The 21131-nt window shown below is 30.7% G+C and overlaps 1 protein-coding gene across 1 annotated transcript in view; it reads left to right on the top strand.

The window, feature by feature from the left end:
• Positions 1-21131, top strand: part of LOC124354223 — a 45958-nt gene that overhangs the window by 11205 nt on the left and 13622 nt on the right. The window contains exon 7 of the mRNA XM_046804520.1: positions 17149-17332. Within this exon, the coding sequence (XP_046660476.1) occupies positions 17149-17332 (184 nt within the window). The remainder of the gene's footprint in view (positions 1-17148; positions 17333-21131) is intronic.

Genomic DNA, 21131 nt, shown 5'->3' with positions numbered 1-21131 from the left:
ATATATTTAGTACATTTTTATAATGCTTCACATTATTTTTTTACACAAGGAACAATAATTAACAGGATATCATGAATTCGAGAGAAATAAAAATTGTAACTAAACACCTTGTAATAATATACTACACACAAACACACGTCAACGATTATTTTGTTCTATGACTAAGATTCATAGTTCACGGTTCTGAATAATTGTAAAATGTCATCAAACTCTTTTCATAGAACACACATAGAAAGATATACAGTATTTAGATGATTCACTGTTATTTCTTTAGTAATTTAAATAAGTATGGAAAGCATTTTTTACACATCCAAACTCTCTCAGACAATACAGTGTATAGCTGAGCTGCCAGCTGATGACAAGTGAAACAGACAATACAATCAACAAAAATGAAATTAGCAACACTCATGAAAATGAAATGATTTTGTTGGTTGTTTTATTTAAAAACTTAGTAAGGCACATTCCAATGATATCTAGTGATACAGCGAACTAAGTATGCAATGTGTGAATTGCAGACCATGTAACAAGGTTGTGACTCAGCATTCTGTCCCAGCCGAACGAGTTATAATAAGTGCGTATAACCCAATTGGTTAAAAACTTAGTAAGGCACATTCCAATGATATCTAGTGATACAGCGAACTAAGTATGCAATGTGTGAATTGCAGACCATGTAACAAGGTTGTGACTCAGCATTCTGTCCCAGCCGAACGAGTTATAATAAGTGCGTATAACCCAATTGGTTAAAAGAGTAAAACCTAACACAGATAAGCCAGATTTTCAGGTAGAGTAAACTGCAATAGAGTGCCAATTATCCGAAACAATTGGTGCAAGGGATGTTCGGATAATCGAACATTTAGAAATAATTTTCTGTTGAAATTAGTGGGATCGGGAGATGCAAATCAAACACGTAATTGGACAAGAAATACATACTTTAATACTTTTATTGACACTCTTTGAGTAAAGTATTAAAGCATGTGTGTAAAATAGAGACTGCACCTACTGTACATAAATATTCTTGTTTAGTGACTTAGTGTTGACAGTAACATATAGTAACATATGATAGTAGTTAAGAATTAAACTAAAATAAATACAAAAATGTTTGAAATTTTTTTGCCACTTTCATAGGTGTTTCAAAGACAGCAACTAAGCTTGATCCACTTGCACATTTTTTTAATCGTTCTGTAATTGTAAGTTTATTAAAAAGACTAAGCACAAGATATTTACGTTTTTCTGACATTGCTAAATGTCACATAGCAGTAACGATACCTACAGTTAAAACTACAGCGATACAAAGTGAAGTTACGTGTACAGGAGGATTTGGATTTGAACAGTGAAATGACTAGACAGCTGAGCAGCACACACAGATTTCACCTTCCGCTCTTGTAATGCAGTACGGGGGGGAATTTGAATTTATACTACTTTTATGCGTTTGGTTAACTTGATGTTTATGTAACTAAAGTAACTATATTCTCTCATTCTTAAAGAGATTGAACTATATCTTGCCATATTCACGAATTATTGAAGAACGGACTGAAAGACAGTGTTGTTTATATTCCATGAAAAGCTATGTTGCTAAGACAAAATTTTGTTTCACCATTAAACTATTCAAAACTCCAATTTGATCTAGAGGATAGATCTCGCTAGTGTTAGCTATAGCCACTTTTATATAACCTTCTTCAACTGCCTTCCATTCCAAAAATATCACCAGACCATTCAACGGAATTGTTAGTTTGTAACATTTCAGCAGAAGAATCACTGGAGGGGATCCTTTGGGAGAGTTCTTTAACTATCCCGCCGTGGTAGCTGATGAAATCCTCCAAAGATGGAGGGTTTCTTGCAACTAAATAGACTTGTCTGTCCTTAACCCTTTCAGGGCCAGGACCAAATATGAGATGTTGCAAAATTTTTTCACATATCATATCCCCTTGTGACTAGTCAAAAGTGCCAGGCTAAAATTGGTGATTTTGCAGTGTCTTATATTAAAATTTATAACTTTTCATAAAAATTAGAGAATGACCTAAAAGTTGCACCAAATTACTCGTACAGATATATACTATCAACAAAAAAATATATAGATGTAGTTTTAAGTAATTTAAAATTTAAAAAAATAATGTTTTAATGGATTACATACAAAAAATTTTTCTTTTTTTTTTAAATAACTAAAAAAGGAAAAATGATTTTACTGTGGGAAGCTATGTTATTATATTGTACATTTAGAAAGGAACAACCATACAAAATTTTGTGTTATTTCTCTCATAAATAAATTTTTTATGACACATTTTGTATAAATACGCATAATTGTACTTCGCAACATTTTATAAGTGATAAAGCAACTAACTCTTACACTGCAAGAAACTTAAAATAAATATTCACATTATGGATGTACCGGTAAACAGATGATTGTAGGATCCATAAACAGTTTCAATACAGTTAAAAACACTATTTACCAAGAAATATTTACACAATTTTAATTGAAATTTATTTACACTTTTTCTATTTACAAATATGCTACTTACAATTTCACTTCCGTGAGATCGCAAATTGTCAGTCATTGTAACTACTACACACAATAGCTAAGCACGTAACTAACACTACTAATATTTACAACCACAAAATAAAATAATGAAGAAGAATCCAACATACAATAATACGATTACACTAAAGCATAAAGAATTAACAACAATAGATCGAGTCAGCTGATAATGTCACGTGACAATTACGAAATAAAAATGCATAGACCTCCAAAATAAAAATGATATTTATATTAATTATCTACAAATATACCAGGGAATAAAAAAACATAAAACTTTAATCATTTGACGTCGTATTTATTTAAGAAAACGACGAATATCAAGGCGACTATATATTGCCACCTGGCGCTTTTCGCGAATGTCACAGATGGCAATATATTGCCGCCTGGCACTTTTCAGACGTGATCTATGGCGGCAATATATTGCCGCCTGGCCCGGAAAGGATTAACACATATAGTGGAGTTAGCCACTGTATACATTACCATGACAACACTTATAAATTTCTGTAACTCACATTTGAACATATTATGACCTTTATAATTTTTAAGTACAACACGGCTTTTGGTTGTAACTGGAAAGCACCAGGTCATGAAATTAAGCAATATAGTCAGGAAAGTGTTTATTATAGACACTTGCATCCTTACCTAACAATGTTTAATCCAAATTGACCATACCCAGTTGATCTCTAAACAAGATCTTATTCAAAAGAACAAAAGGCTTACTACCAGAAATGTTGTTAGAGCTAATAGAAGCCGGCACAACAATTCTACAGTTTCCAACACAATCACATGGTGATGAATCAATAACATCCAACGTACAGTCATAATGTGTTAAGTTTGTGATTATAGTGTCCAAACACGCACCTTTTCTGGTAGTTTTAAAATTGCCACAGTGACAACCAACACTACATAGCAAATTGAGAAGTTGAGCTATGTATCAAAAAATCCAAATTCAAGTCCTCATACAATGCAATCTTGTTTTAAATATTCAATCACTACATTGAAAATCACAAGAACCCGTATTTATAACTTTTGATTTTGTGAGGCCTTTCGATAGTAGAGCCTTGATCACTAACCAGTTTACCGAATTCAGTTTTGTTGGCATAAGGAACAGAGCCAAAACAGTTATCACCATTAATTCACCTAAAGCCTCTACTTGATTGATAAAGGCAGATTTTAAACTAGCATTTTCTTGTTCAATCAACAATATTCTGCCAATAAGTTCTTTGTGGTTCGCCAATAATCTATGAATCTGATTAATGATAATTTTAATATAATAAAACAGTCTCGCCAAATCTCCTCACCATTCATTGAACATGATTCATCACATGTAATAGTTTTAATGATGGCCCCATGAATACTGTTATTACACAGAATTGTCAGCTTGATCTGCTGTAAAAACGTGCTGTGGATACTACATAGGAGTTAATTGACAGTTCGGGTAGGAGGTTTTCGATCATCCCCATTAAGCCCGATCTTGCTCCCAGTGAATGATAATCAGACATTGTTGGTTTCTTACTGAATATATAAAAAGATTAATTTCTGTTATCATTGGATTTTGTATAAATCTATATATAAACTATATACTATAAATATATAAATCAAAATTAATTAATTGATTTGATGCTTAATTAGGGAGTCTTAGTAGATTGAATCACACTGATAGTTATTTTTTGGGATAAAAAACTAATTACCTACAATTTTGTAAAAACTAAATTGACTTCATTTTTTGTATTATAGAACTATAGATATCCACTCAAGACTAAAGGCAAGTTTTGAATAATCAATTACACTATACAATGTTGTCTTTGTTGCCTCTCATCTGTATTATAATCTGGTTTACAGTTGAGCCTTGCCAATTTTATAATCCGTTCGTAAATTAGAGACAATTAATTGCTCCATTCCACTTTAACTTCTCCTCAGTGTTTGGAGGTTTCCGGTTTGCCTCGGTAGTAAAGTCTGATCGTGTAATTATAATCTGGTTTGTTCCAGGGATGAACCAGAAGAAACGGAAACGAACCACAGCGCTGAGGAGAAGGAATAGACAAGAGAGAGCGCAAAGATGATTGACTTTTACCATTCTTACTGTTAATAGAGTAACCTTGTGAAGTGTAGTGGATGTTCTTTATAAAACTTGCTTTTATCCCCCAAAAACTGTTCTACTTTTCAAGTACTGATTTCATTTTTTGTTAGAAAATATGATAGATGTATGGTGAAAATCGTTAGCCCACAATTTTAACCAAGTGCGATGAAAATAATGTGATGTATAAATGGATGGTTCATACAGTTTTAATTATACTGATCTGTTTTTTAATTGATTTATTATAATGTAACAATGTCACACCCCAACTGGGCATTAGTAGCCGTGAGAATATTATATGTTAATAGTGTTTGTTTTAGATTGATTTAGTATTTTTTTATCAGAGTTTTTAATAGGTATAGTCAACAAAGGTGCAATATTGTCCCTGTCAATGAAACATGCTATAAATGCGATTAGTTATTCAGGTTAGGTTGAAGTTACTGTCAGTTTTAATTATGTCAACTAATTTTGCTTACTAAACTTTCTATTGATAATTTAGTCATACATTTCAATTTCCAGTTAATGGAAATTTTTCAATCACAAGTTAAATATTTAAATATCTGAAAAACTAATATTGAAATCAGTTATAGGTACTCCATTCAACATATGCTTAAATATGTAAACTCTTATCTGATAAATGGAGTGATGAAATTGTACTGAACATATTATTGGTCTCTAATAGTCAGACTATTTAAAAGATTTGTGTTATAATTATGTGTAAAAATTAAGATTTTCTAGTTACTCAAGAGTACAGATATTTTGGTGCTGATACATATTTTTAAGTGAGAAGTAAGTGATAATGAAATAGATAATAAAAATATCGTTTTCATACAAATAATTAACCCATTGCGAATCTGAACACAAAACCCATAGCATCTGTGCAAGTCTGCTTGGTTTTAAGTGGTTGGCAAATCGAGTTAATGTAACTTGTGTAACAAAGGAAGAGGGCTTAATACATAGAGTTAAATGCACAGGAGTTTCTATAAATACTATTTTTAGTGGTATTAAAAATTTAATGTTTGCTTTTGAATAATAATTATTGTAAACATAATGGTACACTTTATATGTTGAAAATATCTGAACATTAATGTTTCCACTAAAAAAGTATTATCTGTACAACATGACAGCTTCAAAAATCATTAAACTCATTACAGATCTATCCCTGTCTCCTACTTCAGACCCCCCTCAAAACGTGTATAACTGATGATCAATTTAAAATTCCTCTAGTCAATTTCACGAAAAACTACATTATACACATACATATAAGTATAATGTAGTTATATATACCCATCATATTAAAATTATTTGGAATATAACATTAATCATTCAATGAAATAATGTTAAAACGGACTGTTCAAAAATTGTCCTAAACTTAAACTTGTGGTTTATCCCATGTTGCATACATTTTGCTTCATGTTGCCAATATCAGCCTTTGTTTCTGGTCATTGTGATAATCAAAGAATTACTGTACAGCTAGATAAAAATTAACATCTCGCTCATCAAGTCGTTTGTAGACCAGGCAGGTGTGAAGACAGTGATTTGAGAGATGTATCATATGTATTCACAGTTTGCTTTTTTAATTTTTACGCACAAAATTAGTTCTTTTGTTGTTGTGTGGAAGGATTGTATGTTATATTTTTTACTCTATGTAAATTAGTGTGTATTGTTTTCCAATTAGTAAAAATCTTAAACTAAGTTTTTCCGAACTCCCAAATCTCTCACATGAACAAAACACAGTCTATAAACACAAACTTTATAAATACAAACCTGGTCATTTTAAAAATGTAAATTGCTCTAGACTTTTGAGAATTGTACTGTTACTCTACCTTACTTGCTAGAGTAGATTAGTTGTGTAAAGCCAATCTGATCTGATAGTGAAAGAGTTGCAGTTGGCAGTTGGAATATTTGGCTCGGCTATTGCTGAGATTGCTGAATTACTTTCCCTTGAATAGTATTAACCAACTGAAGTAAATTTGTAAACACTCAAAACAAAAGTACATTAAGAGATCAATAATGTAAATTTTGTAGTTACAATAGTGCTCTCTTCTTTTGGATTGAACACCGTGGGATGCAGATTGGATTATGCACTCGTTAAAAGAAAAACGTGTCCAATCTCTTGAGCCCAATGAGTTAAACCAAAATCATTTGAATCCAATGCATCTTATTGTGAATGAGTGAATGCTTATTTCATCAACTCGATAATAAACATATATGTTATTTATAATGATATTGGTATGAACTTATAACCATAATAATTCACAAGAAAAACTAACATATAAAGACAAACATAACTAAATAAAGTATAAAACAAATTATATCTTGAGATATGTAGTGAACACATAAAATAGGAATACAGCCTACATGGGCACTCAGCCTGTGCGCAGGCTCAGTAGACTGCTTGCCATGACTGAGTATAAATTTAAAATATCTGAATTTTTGTTGTAATGAACCAATCACAGAGTACACTGGGATTATTTTAGAAATTAGAACACGATAAAAGTATTAAAACTAAGGCATAATATTTATAGCATAATACTATGGCATAATATTTTATAGCATAATACATTTCCTTGGCCTGTCAGAAATTAAATCAAACCTTTCTCTATTGTCTGCATTGTTGAAATGGTGTCACGAAAAAAGCTCACTGCGAAGAAAGCTCACAGTTAATCCTTTTGGAGAAAAGGAATCCAGCCCCTATGTTCTTAGAAATAAGAAATGTTACACACACGATTGCTCACGTGATGTGAGCTTGAATTTGGGTACTATCTTAAGGGGTGTTTTTCTTTTTTGCCAGAAGCGATCAGTACTTTCCCCCTTTCTTAAATGTGATATGGCGACAAGAACCTCTACCCTAAACTGTCACATTGGCCCTTGTTCGCTTTCACACAAATATATGTGTGCTTTTTTCGCATAATCATTGTAGTAGCTTTCTCCGATATCAATTATTATGTTTTCTCTATTGAATTTTTATAATAAAGAATGTGCCTAAATGATTAATTGTACTAAATGATTTCTTTAATTGTACTACAGTTAAAGAAAATGTGGCAAAAAATATTTTAAAGATTTAGTGTTTATACACATACACACACATTGATGTTTTTAGTTTATAAATACAAAAAAGTTATGATTCAAGTTTTCAAAAATCTAATTTTATGTTTAAAACTTATTAAAGTGACTGAAATGGCTTGGAAAAAGTGGTCAAGAGATGATGTTAACAAATTATTGTGGGAAGTGTTAAAAACACATTTGAATTGCACTAAGTTCTTTCAAAATGTCAAACTGCTTATCCATGCATATATTGTTTGGAGTGTCAAATGAAATTTCTTGGATCTGTTTAATTTTACTTTAGCCCCACAGATTTCAGAGAAGAGAAAATATGTTAGTTTCAAATAATTGTCACTGTATTTGTTACCAGACTTAGTTTAATTTTGAAAAATAATAAAAGTGCCATTCATAATTCTCACAATGAATTATTTTTAGGAACCATTAATTTAAAATATTCGTAATCATTGTTAAGTAAATTAAATGGTGTCTCATTACTTTTTACCTATTTTTAATTAAGCAATTATTATCAAATTATCTTACCATTAGTTGTATAGTTGCTATTTTTACTTTTATCAGTTTGTACTCACTAAACAGTATGGAGTAAACATTGTAAATTAGTATTTCCCTGTTGCTATACAAACTGCAGATTTACATTTTTTCACCCCTCAAAACATAATATACATTTAGATAAATTAATTAATTGTAAGTTGTTATTAACAGAGGAAATATTTGTAGATGAGTTAGTTATTTAAAGATTATATTTATCTTATAGTGACTACAGCAAAGGATCAGGGATGTGGGTTTAATTGAATTGATCTTTTCAAAACATTTCCTCTTCAGAAGCTACTTAGTGAAAAGTTTATTGGTACTTTTCTATAGCTGCAAATACTGTAATTATTAGAATATGTTTTGTATAGCAAATTAAATTCACCTGAATATGCCTAATTTAACGTAATGTGAGTGAGCAATTTTTACATAAATGTTGAAATAATTGCTTCTAGTCCCATTTTTATTTTTGAATGTTCAAATTTTGAGATGGATAAGTTCAGAAACTACTTATGTCCAGACTATGTCCTTTCATTAACTTGAATATTAAGGGAATATTATAATTAACATATAGTAAAGTAACACACATGAAATAATAAATATATAATAAATAAATAAATGAAATACAGTAGAGTTAAATAGCTAAAACGTCATTAAGATAATTGGCCAGTGATTGAAGTTTAATGAGTTATGCCTTACATTTAAATTTTAATATTATCATAAAAATCTTACCACAAAAGGTTATAAATTTGATGTTTTTATTGCTCACCACCACTTGCATTGGTTCCAACTTTCTGATTAGTTTTTTTGTTAATTTGTCAACTACGAATAAATTATTTTTTAAATCAGTTAGTATTAACTTAATGACGACAACCTACGGCAGGACTGTTTTGAACAACTTTTTTATAAATACACAAAGGTTTAGTAAAGCCTCAATATCTTGGCTAATTTTAGTCAGATCCTCGTGATGTTTTCTATCAAATACTCATAATGACACTCAAAATAAACCTACTATAATAATGTTTTAATTTAATTTTTTGTATGCTTAAAATTGGTTTTTACTGTTTGAGAATAGAGAAACATTGTAATCCAGCAATCAATTTTGCTACCCTGATATGTCATTTTGGCAACTTATATATTTGTAGCATATAAATATCAAACACGTTAGAAAAATCCATTTTTACTAATGTAAATAATTCATAAATATGTCTCATATTGATGATATCGAGCAAAATAAAACAATGATAATAAAAACAATACAAACATGTGTTCTGTAATTTGTCTACAAAGTTCTCTTGTAGATATGTACTTGGAATAATTCAAGAATTAGCCGCAAGATAGAACCGTATGACGGATTGTCACTGTGTGTGCTATATGGTCATCAAACAATATAATGAGGTCATTATATTGTTCTTCCATATAATGTTAAACAATGTTGAGTTGTTAAGGACCTGACAGGTTATTCTTATAATTATTGCATCAGTCTGTGCGATAACTCTTCGTAGAGACTTACAACGTGATGCATAGGTTCCTCTTCCTCCAAGGAAGAATTCCATTGATTTTGGGGTCAAAGGGCTAGTCCGGGTAAAAGTTTCAGTCCGATCGGCAAAGACTTTCCTTCTGTAGGGTCTTTTGATACTCCATTGTATCAGTTTATTTGTTGTAAATTGCAGATTATACAATTTATATGACTTTAATATCCATAAATACGATTCTATATTTTGCACAATAATAATGTAGAAAGTTTTTTTGTTTAGCTACCAAAATTTGGGTGTACGAGGTGTGTTCTAAAAGTATCGCGAATTTTGTGTATTTTCAAAAATTATTTATTTATTCGTGAATATCTATTTTGTCCCCTTCAAAGTAATCCCTATTATACACTTGTGCCAACGTTTTTTCCAATCTTCGAAGCACTTCAAAAAATCATTTTTTTGTATCTTGTTCAGCTCCTCCTTCGATGCCGTCTCTATCTCGTCAATCATGGTGTAGTGTCGTCCTTTCATGGGCCTCTTCAGTTTCGGGAACAAGAAAAAGTCACAGGGGATGGGGAATACGGTGGCTGCGGTATCATTAGTGTGTTGTTTTTGGCCAAGAAGTCGCGTACAAGCAGCGATGTGTGAGCAGGGGGGTTATCGTGGTGCAAAAGCCAATTTTTGCTTTTCCACAAATTCGGGCGTTTCTGGCGGATTGCTTCGCGCAAATTGTGCATAACTTGCAGGTAATATTCCTTATTCACCGTTCTACCTTGTGGCAAGAACTCATGATGCACCATGCCCCTGCAATCGAAGAAAACTTTAAGCATTCCAACATCTCATTAGCAATGTTCATGTGGTGCTGTTTTTGATCGAAATTGAACAATTTTGGTACGAATTTTGCGGCGACCCGTATCATGCCCAAATTATCAATTAAAATCGAATGGCACGAGCCAATCGATATGCCTAGGTCCTCGGCAATTTCTCTAACGGTGATTCGTTGATTGGCCAATACAATTTCCTTCACTTCATCAATTTTTTTGTCTATTGTTGAAGTGCTCGGGCATCCGGCACGCTCTTCGTCGTTCACATCTTCTCGGCCTTTTGAAAACATTTTGTACCACCGATAAACGTTGCTTTTGTCCAAAGTAGCTTCTCCGTATGCCACAGTCAACATTCGGAATGCATCCGCGCACTTAATTTCATTTTTCACACAGAATTTGATACAGGTTCTTTGTTCCATTTTTTTGAATAGGTAAAAATCGAAGACGAACCAAAACACGTGCAAACAAAGCAGCTGTCAACAATTAACTGAACATTCAAAATGGCCGAAATTGTCAACATAAGTGAGAGACATATGTACCAACATAACGCCACAAAAAAATCGAATTTCGAATATACGTAACCCACGAAAATTCAAAATTCGCGATACTTTTTGAACACACCTCATATATTGGCATATGAACAAACAAGTGAATGAATTAAAGTGCTATTTATAGATTGAAGTGTAAAGAGAATTGTTACATTTTTACATCACACTAATAAAATGATCAGAAAAGAAATATAAGTAGTTCTTACTATTTTTGTACTATGACTATAATATTAGACCGTATATAATGTTAAAATGTACATTCATGAGATTATAAAAATTTGTAGTTTAACTGGCAAATTTACATTGCTTTTTTCCAATTTAACTTATTTGTGAACAGGATTTTTCTGGATTTGTATCACTGAACAATAGCAAATGTCCGGAAAAATCATGTTACCTTCACAATCCTTCCATCGTCAAAAACAAACTTCAAACAAAAAATTGACTTAGTTTTGGGATACTCATGACAAATAATTTTTACCATTCAAAGGGTTAAGGAAGAGATGATATATGGTGGACATTACTGATAAAAAAATGCTTAGGACAGATACAAGGCTTGATGTAAAGCTTGAATTTAAAATTTGTAACTCATTTGCCATAAGCTTCTCTCAACGAAAATGTGAAAGTGGTGTAAGTTATGTGATTAACTTGTCCTTGTAAGTTACCCTGAAATCTACTGTCCTACTTCCACATTTTTGTGGTACCCTATACTATGGCAAATTGATTGGTGGGTAATCAACGAGTATAATCGTTTACAGTAGCTTATATACATTGTGTTGAATTTTGTGCATTTCTGATACTTTGCTCTATCACTATGTTTACAGTAGTGTTCCTGTTTTGATTTTTTAGTTTATTTGTCAGTACACAAGAAAAATGTACATTTAAGTTAGTTTATAAGTGTCTAAATAAGTGAATGATCTTTTTATGATATTTCTGTGTTGTATTTTAGAATGATAATTCCTATTTTGAATAAAAGCACTTTTTAGTAATTGTTTAACAAGGTGTTTTGTTATTCCTTCTAATTATTTATGTTTTCATTTGCAATATAGAAAAGATATAGATGTATTTAACTAAAAAAGTAATTCCCGCTAAACATTTTTTGTGTTTATTGTAATTAAAAATAAAACAATAAGGAATGAAATTAACAGTACTTGTGTTGACACAGGTAAAGTTAACCATTTGAGTGTCAGCCCTATTTTTACTTGATGTACGCAAAAGTATCAGTTATTTTATTATTAAGTGTATACAGACTTATCTTTTGTATTTTTATAAAGGGTCAAACTGCCATTGTTTTATGTGATAAAAAATAAATTTTTTCCAATAAACCGGAGAACAAGATTTACTAAAAAAAAGCTTGAACTAAAGTCCTGTTAAAAAGATAATTAATAATTTCCCCAAAAATTAATTATTTTTCAATTCTTTATGTATGAAATTATAAATCCAAATCTTATACTTCTTTAAAGATTACATTTAATACTTTTTAAATATTAACTTCCCAAACAAAAAATTACTTAAAATCAAACATGATAGACCTAAAATATATTTTCATTAAATCAAACATTGGGCTATAGCGCTACCTTCATAACTGATTGCCAACAATGGAAACTTCATTCACAATTGAAGCATAATTAATTGTACTATTTTCATTATCCTTATCTAGAAACATGTTTTACTCAAGAATGACCTTGAGCAATATATAATAATAAAAATGCCCAGTTTAATAAATATTGAAAATAAACCAATTTTACGATGAAATTAAGTCTCAAAATAGTTGACTTTGTCATTGATGAGCGCACGACTGATGTGACGTGATCATAGTTTCACTAATTTAATCTTTGAACTACATTTTGTTATGTGTCAAATAAACAATGATCAGTTTCTTTATCAACAAAATTACGTAAAACAAAAGCCATAATATACATTTAAACACATATCCTATTATCAGAAGTCTGGTAAAACCGGACGTTGACATTGAAAGGGATTGAATTAAATCCTTTTTCCAAATCTATGTATTATATTACAAAACAGGATATCCTAACTCTAGCTTAATGCGAATCGAGAGAGAATCTCAACATTATAACTACACATAAAAAGAAATGGAAATAAATTCTTCCATACAAATAAACTAATGTTAATATATACGGAGGTTCAAAAAAGTTTTTTTTTTATCATGGTCAGTGATTGCAAAGTTGTGAAACTAAGATACAGGCATGCTAACGTATACATATTTTAACGTGGAGTAGTTTAAGATTTTTAAATTTTTATTAAAACGTAGCTGTTATACCAGACTTCAATAAAAATTTTCAAAAGCAAAGGTGTCGTCTTTTTTAGTGAAAGCAGCTATGGTGTAACATGATGGAGGAGCCCTATGATACTTTCCAAATAGAAGTATATCAATATGTTCACTGGTTTAAATACAATTCATATTTGTTTTGTTAGTGTAGCATGCATTTCTGGTTCTAATCAATTACATTTCTGATGCCACAGTTGAGTTTGCCTGTCCTAATGCCTTTATCAAGAAAATATATACATATCAAAACGACTCGGAAACCTACTTCGATCAGAAAAAAGTCTAACTCCGGTTCTTGTAATCTATGTCCGGTCTAAGGTATCTTCCAGTGCTATAAGTTGAGTTTGCCTTGTTGCCCCAATAAAGAAAATATATATATCAACAGCTGTTTATTGTTAGTTAAATTTGGATTATTTTTCGTAAATATTATCAGTATGTTTCCGAATTCTAAAATATTTTTCTCTCCATGAAAACCTTCCTTGGATTTCAAGGAATATTAAAAAAAGTATTAGCTGAATTGGTTCAGTCATTCTTGAGATTAGCACTTAGCAACACATGTAGCAATTATTTTGTATTTATAAGATTAATAACTGGAATTTATTGTTTTTAAATTATTTACTTTATATGACTAAAGACAGAAATAAACAAAAACTCAAGCATATAAAATTGTTATCCAAAAGTAGAGTGGTGGAATTGATCTTGGTTAATCATAACCTTTGTCTTTGTGGCATCTCACAGTACTCGACTACAGTCTTAGTGAAAAAGTTGTGACCTGAACCATAGCCTTCCTTGTGTTTATTTAATTCGTAATCACAGAGCTCATTAAAATCATTGATTTTTTTTTTCTTTATGCATATTTACCAAAAATAAAAATAAACAAATTGGTTTAGTTCATGAAAAGGATATAAAACATAAAATTTTTGAGGATTATACAATTTTTGTTATAATTTATTGTAAATTATCTAAAATTTTACTCAAAATTACTTTAAATATTTTTAATTTTCAAGACAGATATATTATACAGGTTTTATATATTTTGCCCAAAAAAATTTATATTTAATATTTTTTACATTTACACATTTTTTGTGTAGAAAAGATTGTATAGTTTTAAGTTCTGACACTGCACCTGTTGAAATATGAATGAATTTGCAATTAAGATAAATATGATTATTAGATCACTTTGTAATTTTATTGTAGTAAATATTCCTGTTAATAAAGCAACAAACCCTGTGATTAAACGCATATAAATACAGCTTAGTCTCTTAATGTAGAAACTACTGAATTATTTCCTTCAGAAATAAAGCTGTTATATAGTAATATCAGGTAATTTTGTGATTAAATAAAATCTTTTGAAAAATAAAAGCAGAAGAATGAAAACATAAGGGCAACTAAAAAGAGAGTATATAACAAAACACATGTTAAATTGATAAAAAAACTTAAAATACATAAACAGAGATTTAGATCAAATGCCAAAAGTAATGCTAAAATTTCTCTGAAATATTCTAATTTGGTAACTACAATTATGTCAATGACTATGTTAAAAGTATCCCTGAACACTTAAAGAATCAAATATCTAACACCAGCTTGGAACTTCCAATGTCTGAAAAGAATATTTCAAATGTTACAATTACATGCTCTGGTACGTATTAATGTATCACATATAATTAATACATTGTAATATACTATTACTATTATACACTTTAAATAAATGGTTAAACTTAATTTGTATTCTGATTATAGTTAGAAATAACAAATAACTCAGTATGATATAAATGTGAAATTTAATGATGATAAATTAATTGACATACAAGTTTGAATTTTGAAACAAGATGGAGGATACAATAATGGTAAATTTTTTAAATACAATTCTTAATTTTTAGGGCAGGGTGGTCGTGCTGGCTTAATGAAATAGAAATATTGGGTTTTTTTTTATAAAAGATATTGTAATTTTGAAAAATAATTTTGTTAAATTTTAATTATATTAAAATTGAATTATTAGCCAAATCGAATGTTCCTGGGTTTTATGTTCTTCCAATGAATCACTAGTAAACTTAAAAGGAATTTTCTCACCCAATGTCTGTCTTCTGCTTCCTTGTACTTCAGTGATAATAAGAATTTAATAAAGTAACCTTTCAAATACTGCTGAATAAATGTAACCAGTTTCTTTATAATAATAATCTTGCTTCAATTCTTCCAGATCCCTCTCTCCTCTTCACCTTTCAAATCTCTGCTCTCTTCACTCTTCAACAATCATCCCTGCACACTGTATCACTGACTTTAGTTCACTTTTATAACTTTTGAATTTTATATGTAATAAGGTGAATTTTGATTAATTTTGATTTCGTATTTATTATTGTTTGTAGTTAAATTTGAGACAATTTATAAATAATTATTCCTTAATTATTATTACTAATAAATTTCTAAATTAAATTAGGCCTAAGTATTGAAATGGATGTGAGATGGGTGTATGAAATGAGTCATTACAACATGTTTTGAATTCTGTATTTTCCAGATAATCATAAAATTTCTAAAATTCTAAACATTTAAGCTATACTGTTCAGGAATTATAAACTATAGGACAGTTGCACTCTTTCTGTTATTGCTAAAGGGTTTAGAAAGTAATTTGTAATATAATAATTGATTTTTAGAAGTTAAGAACATATTTTTTGCTGTTCAACATGGACTCATAAGAAAAAAATCATCTGTCAGCCATAATGAACTTTAAGATGTACTACAAGTAATAAAAATTAAATTAAAATGTTTGGTTTCCCAAAAATTAAATTGAGATATAAATGTTCTTAATTCTGAAAGAAAATTAAGTTAAACTTGTAATAAATAAAAAAAGTTACAAACAATATTAAAATAAACAAATTTATGAAGTTAACAAAATTGAAAAAATGTGAATATGAATTGCAGGTTATTGGGGATTTTAGGTAGAGAAATAATATTATTTGATCTGTAAATTTAAAAGTTATATCTATTTTTGGAATTTTGAAAAAAAAAATATAATTATGAATATTATTATAAGACCTAGCTCACGATTGGTGAAGATGCTAAGTGATGATTGAAGAGGTACATGTCTCGGATTCTTCAGAGATGTAATCTGTATTCCTGCATAGAATTTCTTAGCAAATCTTAATCCACATGGTAGATAGCAATTCCAAAATATGTCCAATCCTCATATATTACTAAATGTTAATAAAAACACTACTTTTTCCAAATTGTTTATTTTTTCGTCCAAAAAATAAACAATTTGGAAAAAGTAGTGTTTTTATTAACATTTAGTAATATTTAAAGAATTTTCCAATTGCTCCAAGAGTCTACAATCCTCATATGTTGAACTCGTTGATTTAAATCAAATTCAAGAATGGATTTTGTGATTGTCTAAAGAATAATAAAGAAAGAATAAGCCATTTTATCGGACCTAGAGTGATAGTTAAAAGCTCAAAGTAATTACCTTAATAATATTTTTCACATGTACACAGATGAATATCACAATTTAGGAATGAAATTAAAATGATATAACACTAGATATATAAGTGATATCAAAGTACTACTAGAACTTAGAGTAATAAGGGTATCAAGATCAGGCAGTGCACCACTTGGTAGTAGCCAATCAAAACGATTAGACGATTGAGAAATTAGTAGTATAGTCTTTCAAAACAACTTGGAATTGATTTATTTAAAATAATATCCTCTAGAATTATAAATACTTCAGTGTTAAGTTCTAAAACCGAAATGTCTCATGAATTTTTTAATTTTCTTTAACTGTTTTGAACAAGCCATAGTGAAAACTTAAGTTATATTGTTGTCCAGAGGGGATGAGTCGCCTGAAGTAACATCGTCCAGTGAGAAGACAGAGGAAAAGGATGTGAGCCTCATCGACTCATTTAAGGCCTCAGGAGACAAACCCGTTATCAAAGTTAAAGCGTTTGCCGTTGTTCCAGAAGAAGAGATAGGTACACCTGCTAAACGAATCAATGATGGTGATAAAGATAAGGTTTGTAATAAAATAAAAACTTCATTATAACTATTGTTAAATTTTTTGAAAATTTGGATATAGAGATTGTTGAAACTATCAAAACATAGTTTTCTATCCCTTATACCACTTAACCCTTTGACTGATCAAAAATTTTTTATTTTTTTTCCAAAATTGATATGATTTTTAACAGGGTTATTCCTTAAATTGATAGGCTAAAATTAGCTTTTTTGTAGTGTTTTACTAGATAATTTGTAGCTTTATTATGTAATATAATAGAAACTTGAAAGTAGTTTTGTTCTTTAGACATTTAAATGGCCTATTAGGAAAAGATATAAAAAAAGCCAAAAAAATTACTTAAAAATTAAACAAAAAAAAATTTGTTTTTATTTATAACAAAAAAATTTTTTTTTCTTACTTTGTCAGTAGTAAACTAAAATATTTTTTTTAAATTTCTTATTGGCAGTAATTTATTCTAAAAGTACGTATTATTGTCAACAAATCCAGAAAATTTGAAGCATATAAGTTAAAAAATGCATGACTTATTGGTAAAATAATAAAAAATTACTTACGTCAATTTGAGGCAATCTGTTTGGAAATCTGGAGTCAAACACATTGAATGTTCTATATTAATTAAATTTGTTTGTGAATCCTGTCTTAAAAATACACTTTATTGTCAAAACACAACACTAATAAAAAAAGTTATTATTTACAATATTTACAGTTTTTTAGTTTTTATAATTTCAGTGGCAAACATGCTTGCCGAGGCATTCAGCATGTACACCAAGACCACACCTTACACACACTGTCCGAGACCTCCGCTTCTTTCCTTTAGGATGATTGTCACCTGAACAGGTTCGGCACAGTTTTTCCTTCTTCTCAGGTAATTTCCTGAGTCCGAAACCAACTGATGGACCATCACCACCACCCCGGAGATTTTGCGGGATTTGCTTACTTGCAAGCCATTCCGAAGAAAGATCTCCTATCACTTCTTTCATGAACTCAGCCCTCTTCAGTTGGCCTTGTGTTGTATTTAACTTGTACAACACATATGCATTCAGCACCATGCGTCCAAAAACATTAAATATTACTTTTTTGGCATGTTTCATGGTCCTCCGCTCATCCATGTACACATACAACATCTGGTCGGTTGAGTCAATACCCCCCATACCTTTATTGTACTGACGAGCAATTTTTGTTTTGGTCCGTATCAATACATGTCCACTTCTTCTGATGGAGTAAGTCTCTGAGGCAGCCTGGCAGTCAGTAGACAAAATCAAAAACTGAGATGAGTTTGATTTTTTCTCTCTATGAGCCATCATTAGGAGAGGCCCTTTTCTCATATAGGTTTTCTGACCCACAGCATATTTTCCTAGTAGTTGATTAGGAATGCCTTTCCTATCCTTTCTGAGAGTGCCAGTCATAAAAGTATTGTGATCATACAAAGTCCTAGCAAGAGATATCGAGGTGAAAAAGTTGTCGAGATATAAATGGTGTCCCTTGTTCATGCATTTTGCCATCTGTAACAGTTGCATGACAACTGTGCTACCTAAGCCAGTCTGTACCACTCTTTCATTTTCCTGAGTCCTTTGTGCTCCTTTGTAGCAGTAGAAAGCTACACAATAACGTGTTATTGAGTCACAAAGGACCCAAAGTTTTATTCCCCATTTATGGTGTATTTTCTTTTTGGGAGGTACTGAGTCAATGCGACTCGCTTCTTCGTGCCAACCAATGATTCATCAACAGATAGAGCCTGTGTTGGGGAATAATACTGTTTGAACAGTCTGTTCGCATGATCAATGATCGGTTGAAAACGACCACAAGGGTCATAACCTGGATTTCCATGTGGAATTAATTTGCTTACATCTACAATATGGAAAAATTTTAAAATAATTTGGAATCGGTTGCATGTCATCATCTTGGCAAAAAAGGGGGTAGCACTTGTGAAATGAGTGTCCCAGTAGCTAGTTATACTTGGCTTTGTAATCATTCCCATGTTTAAAATTATGGACAAAAATGCTTTCATTTCCAGCAATGTTTAATCAACCCACTTCCTGACTCGGCTAAAAGGAGGCAAAGTCTCTTGATTTTTAGCAATGTATGATCTTGCGTATCGATTTGTTTCATTTACAAACACCGTAAGTATAGCTGTTGTAAAGAACAGGTTGAAGTACACAATTGGTTTAGAATTTTGTGGAGGACAATGTTTTGGCCCACTCAATTCAGCAAACGTGAACCGATGATTGTAAGGTGGGTCATTGCCTTCCTCCACCTCAACCCAACTACTACTGTCATCAGCAGGATCATTTTGTTGGACATCATTTTGTGTAGGCCTAGGCCTACCACCTTGTTGCTCAACTACACTAGGCCTAGATAACATCAGTGGTCTGTTACCTCGAAATGAAGATGATGTACTGGGTTGGTCAGGGTTAAAAGTAGGGTCTTCATCTGTGTCGTCTTCAAAACTATATTCACTAGAACTATCTTCAGATTCACTACTGTCTCGATTAGATCCATTTTCAGAACCAGTGTCACTAGATTGGAAATTAAAACCGGCATCTCTAACAATGCCAATCAAAGTATCTTCACTCACAGGAGAATTCGGTCTCTTTTTACTCATTTTGAACTAAAATTATAATAACCGGCAATATAAGATACTAATAACCTCAAACGAACCGATAGTGACACAATAATTACTACGCCGTCGGAGTTGAGCAGACGGACCGAGCTCAGACGGCACAGCCTTCCAAATTGCAATTTCGTTAAAGTTCGATGTCGAAACGTAGTATATAAAAGGATGATTGTTATTTTTTAAATTAATTAGATATATTCCTCTATCAATTGAAATATAGTATGATTTATTTGGCAAATTAATAACGCTGAAATAAATTTATGATGCAACAACGATATATCGTTGCATATCAATTTTCGCCCAAAACATCAACAACGATATATCGTTGTGTATCACTTTTCGGTAAATTCACTCACAACGATATATATCGTTGCGTATCAGTCAAAGGGTTAATGTTGACAAAAGTCAAAAATTCTAATTTCCTTTCCAATCAGCCATCGTCAATAGTAAATTTTAAATAAAGGTTTGTAGTATGTTCAGATACTGTTATTATTTAAAGGTTCTGTTTCCAATACTTGCAAACCACTTAGTCAAAATTAAAAAAAAATTATAACTTTAAAACCTTTTACTACAATAACAGTAGTAATCAACAACATAACATTTTTAACCTTTTCAGGACTCATTAAAAAGTGATAGTTTCTCTTTCTAGTTGTATTTAAACATTTAGTTAAAGTACAGTGTTGTATTTTTCAAACTAACAATTTTTATATTGAAAAAATAGAGTAATACATGATTTTTTATAGTCAGGCTTTAAATGTAGAGTAAACAATGGTTATTGTTACACCAGTATATTTTTACTTAATAGTTTATTACTTAAAACAAATATTTTGTGTTGGTTTTAAGACCCAAGATTAATATGTATTTTAAAGCTGTTGGTGCATCAAATCATATTTGTTTTATTGAATGTGTATATCTCAGTTTATTTCTTTTGTTTTTTAATATTATTTCTACATCAATAAGCTGTAAAAATTGCTATTGTTAGGGCTATATAAGCCTAGATCAGGTGGAGGAGGCAAATCTGTCTCCTCATCACTGGAAGTCATCTAGTATATCACTTATGTCCTTAATTTTAATCCACATGTACTTGCAGCCATCAGAAGAATAGTACTATATGAATAATTCACACATTGTTTCAACACTATAACCTAACAACTCAATCCAAAGTAATAAAAGTTACGTAATATCACC

The sequence above is a fragment of the Homalodisca vitripennis genome, chromosome 2 (assembly GCF_021130785.1).
Source record: "Homalodisca vitripennis isolate AUS2020 chromosome 2, UT_GWSS_2.1, whole genome shotgun sequence".
NCBI classification, from domain to species: domain Eukaryota; kingdom Metazoa; phylum Arthropoda; class Insecta; order Hemiptera; family Cicadellidae; genus Homalodisca; species Homalodisca vitripennis.
Note: the sequence above shows the minus strand (reverse complement) of the source record. Positions and strands in the feature narration are given on the sequence as shown.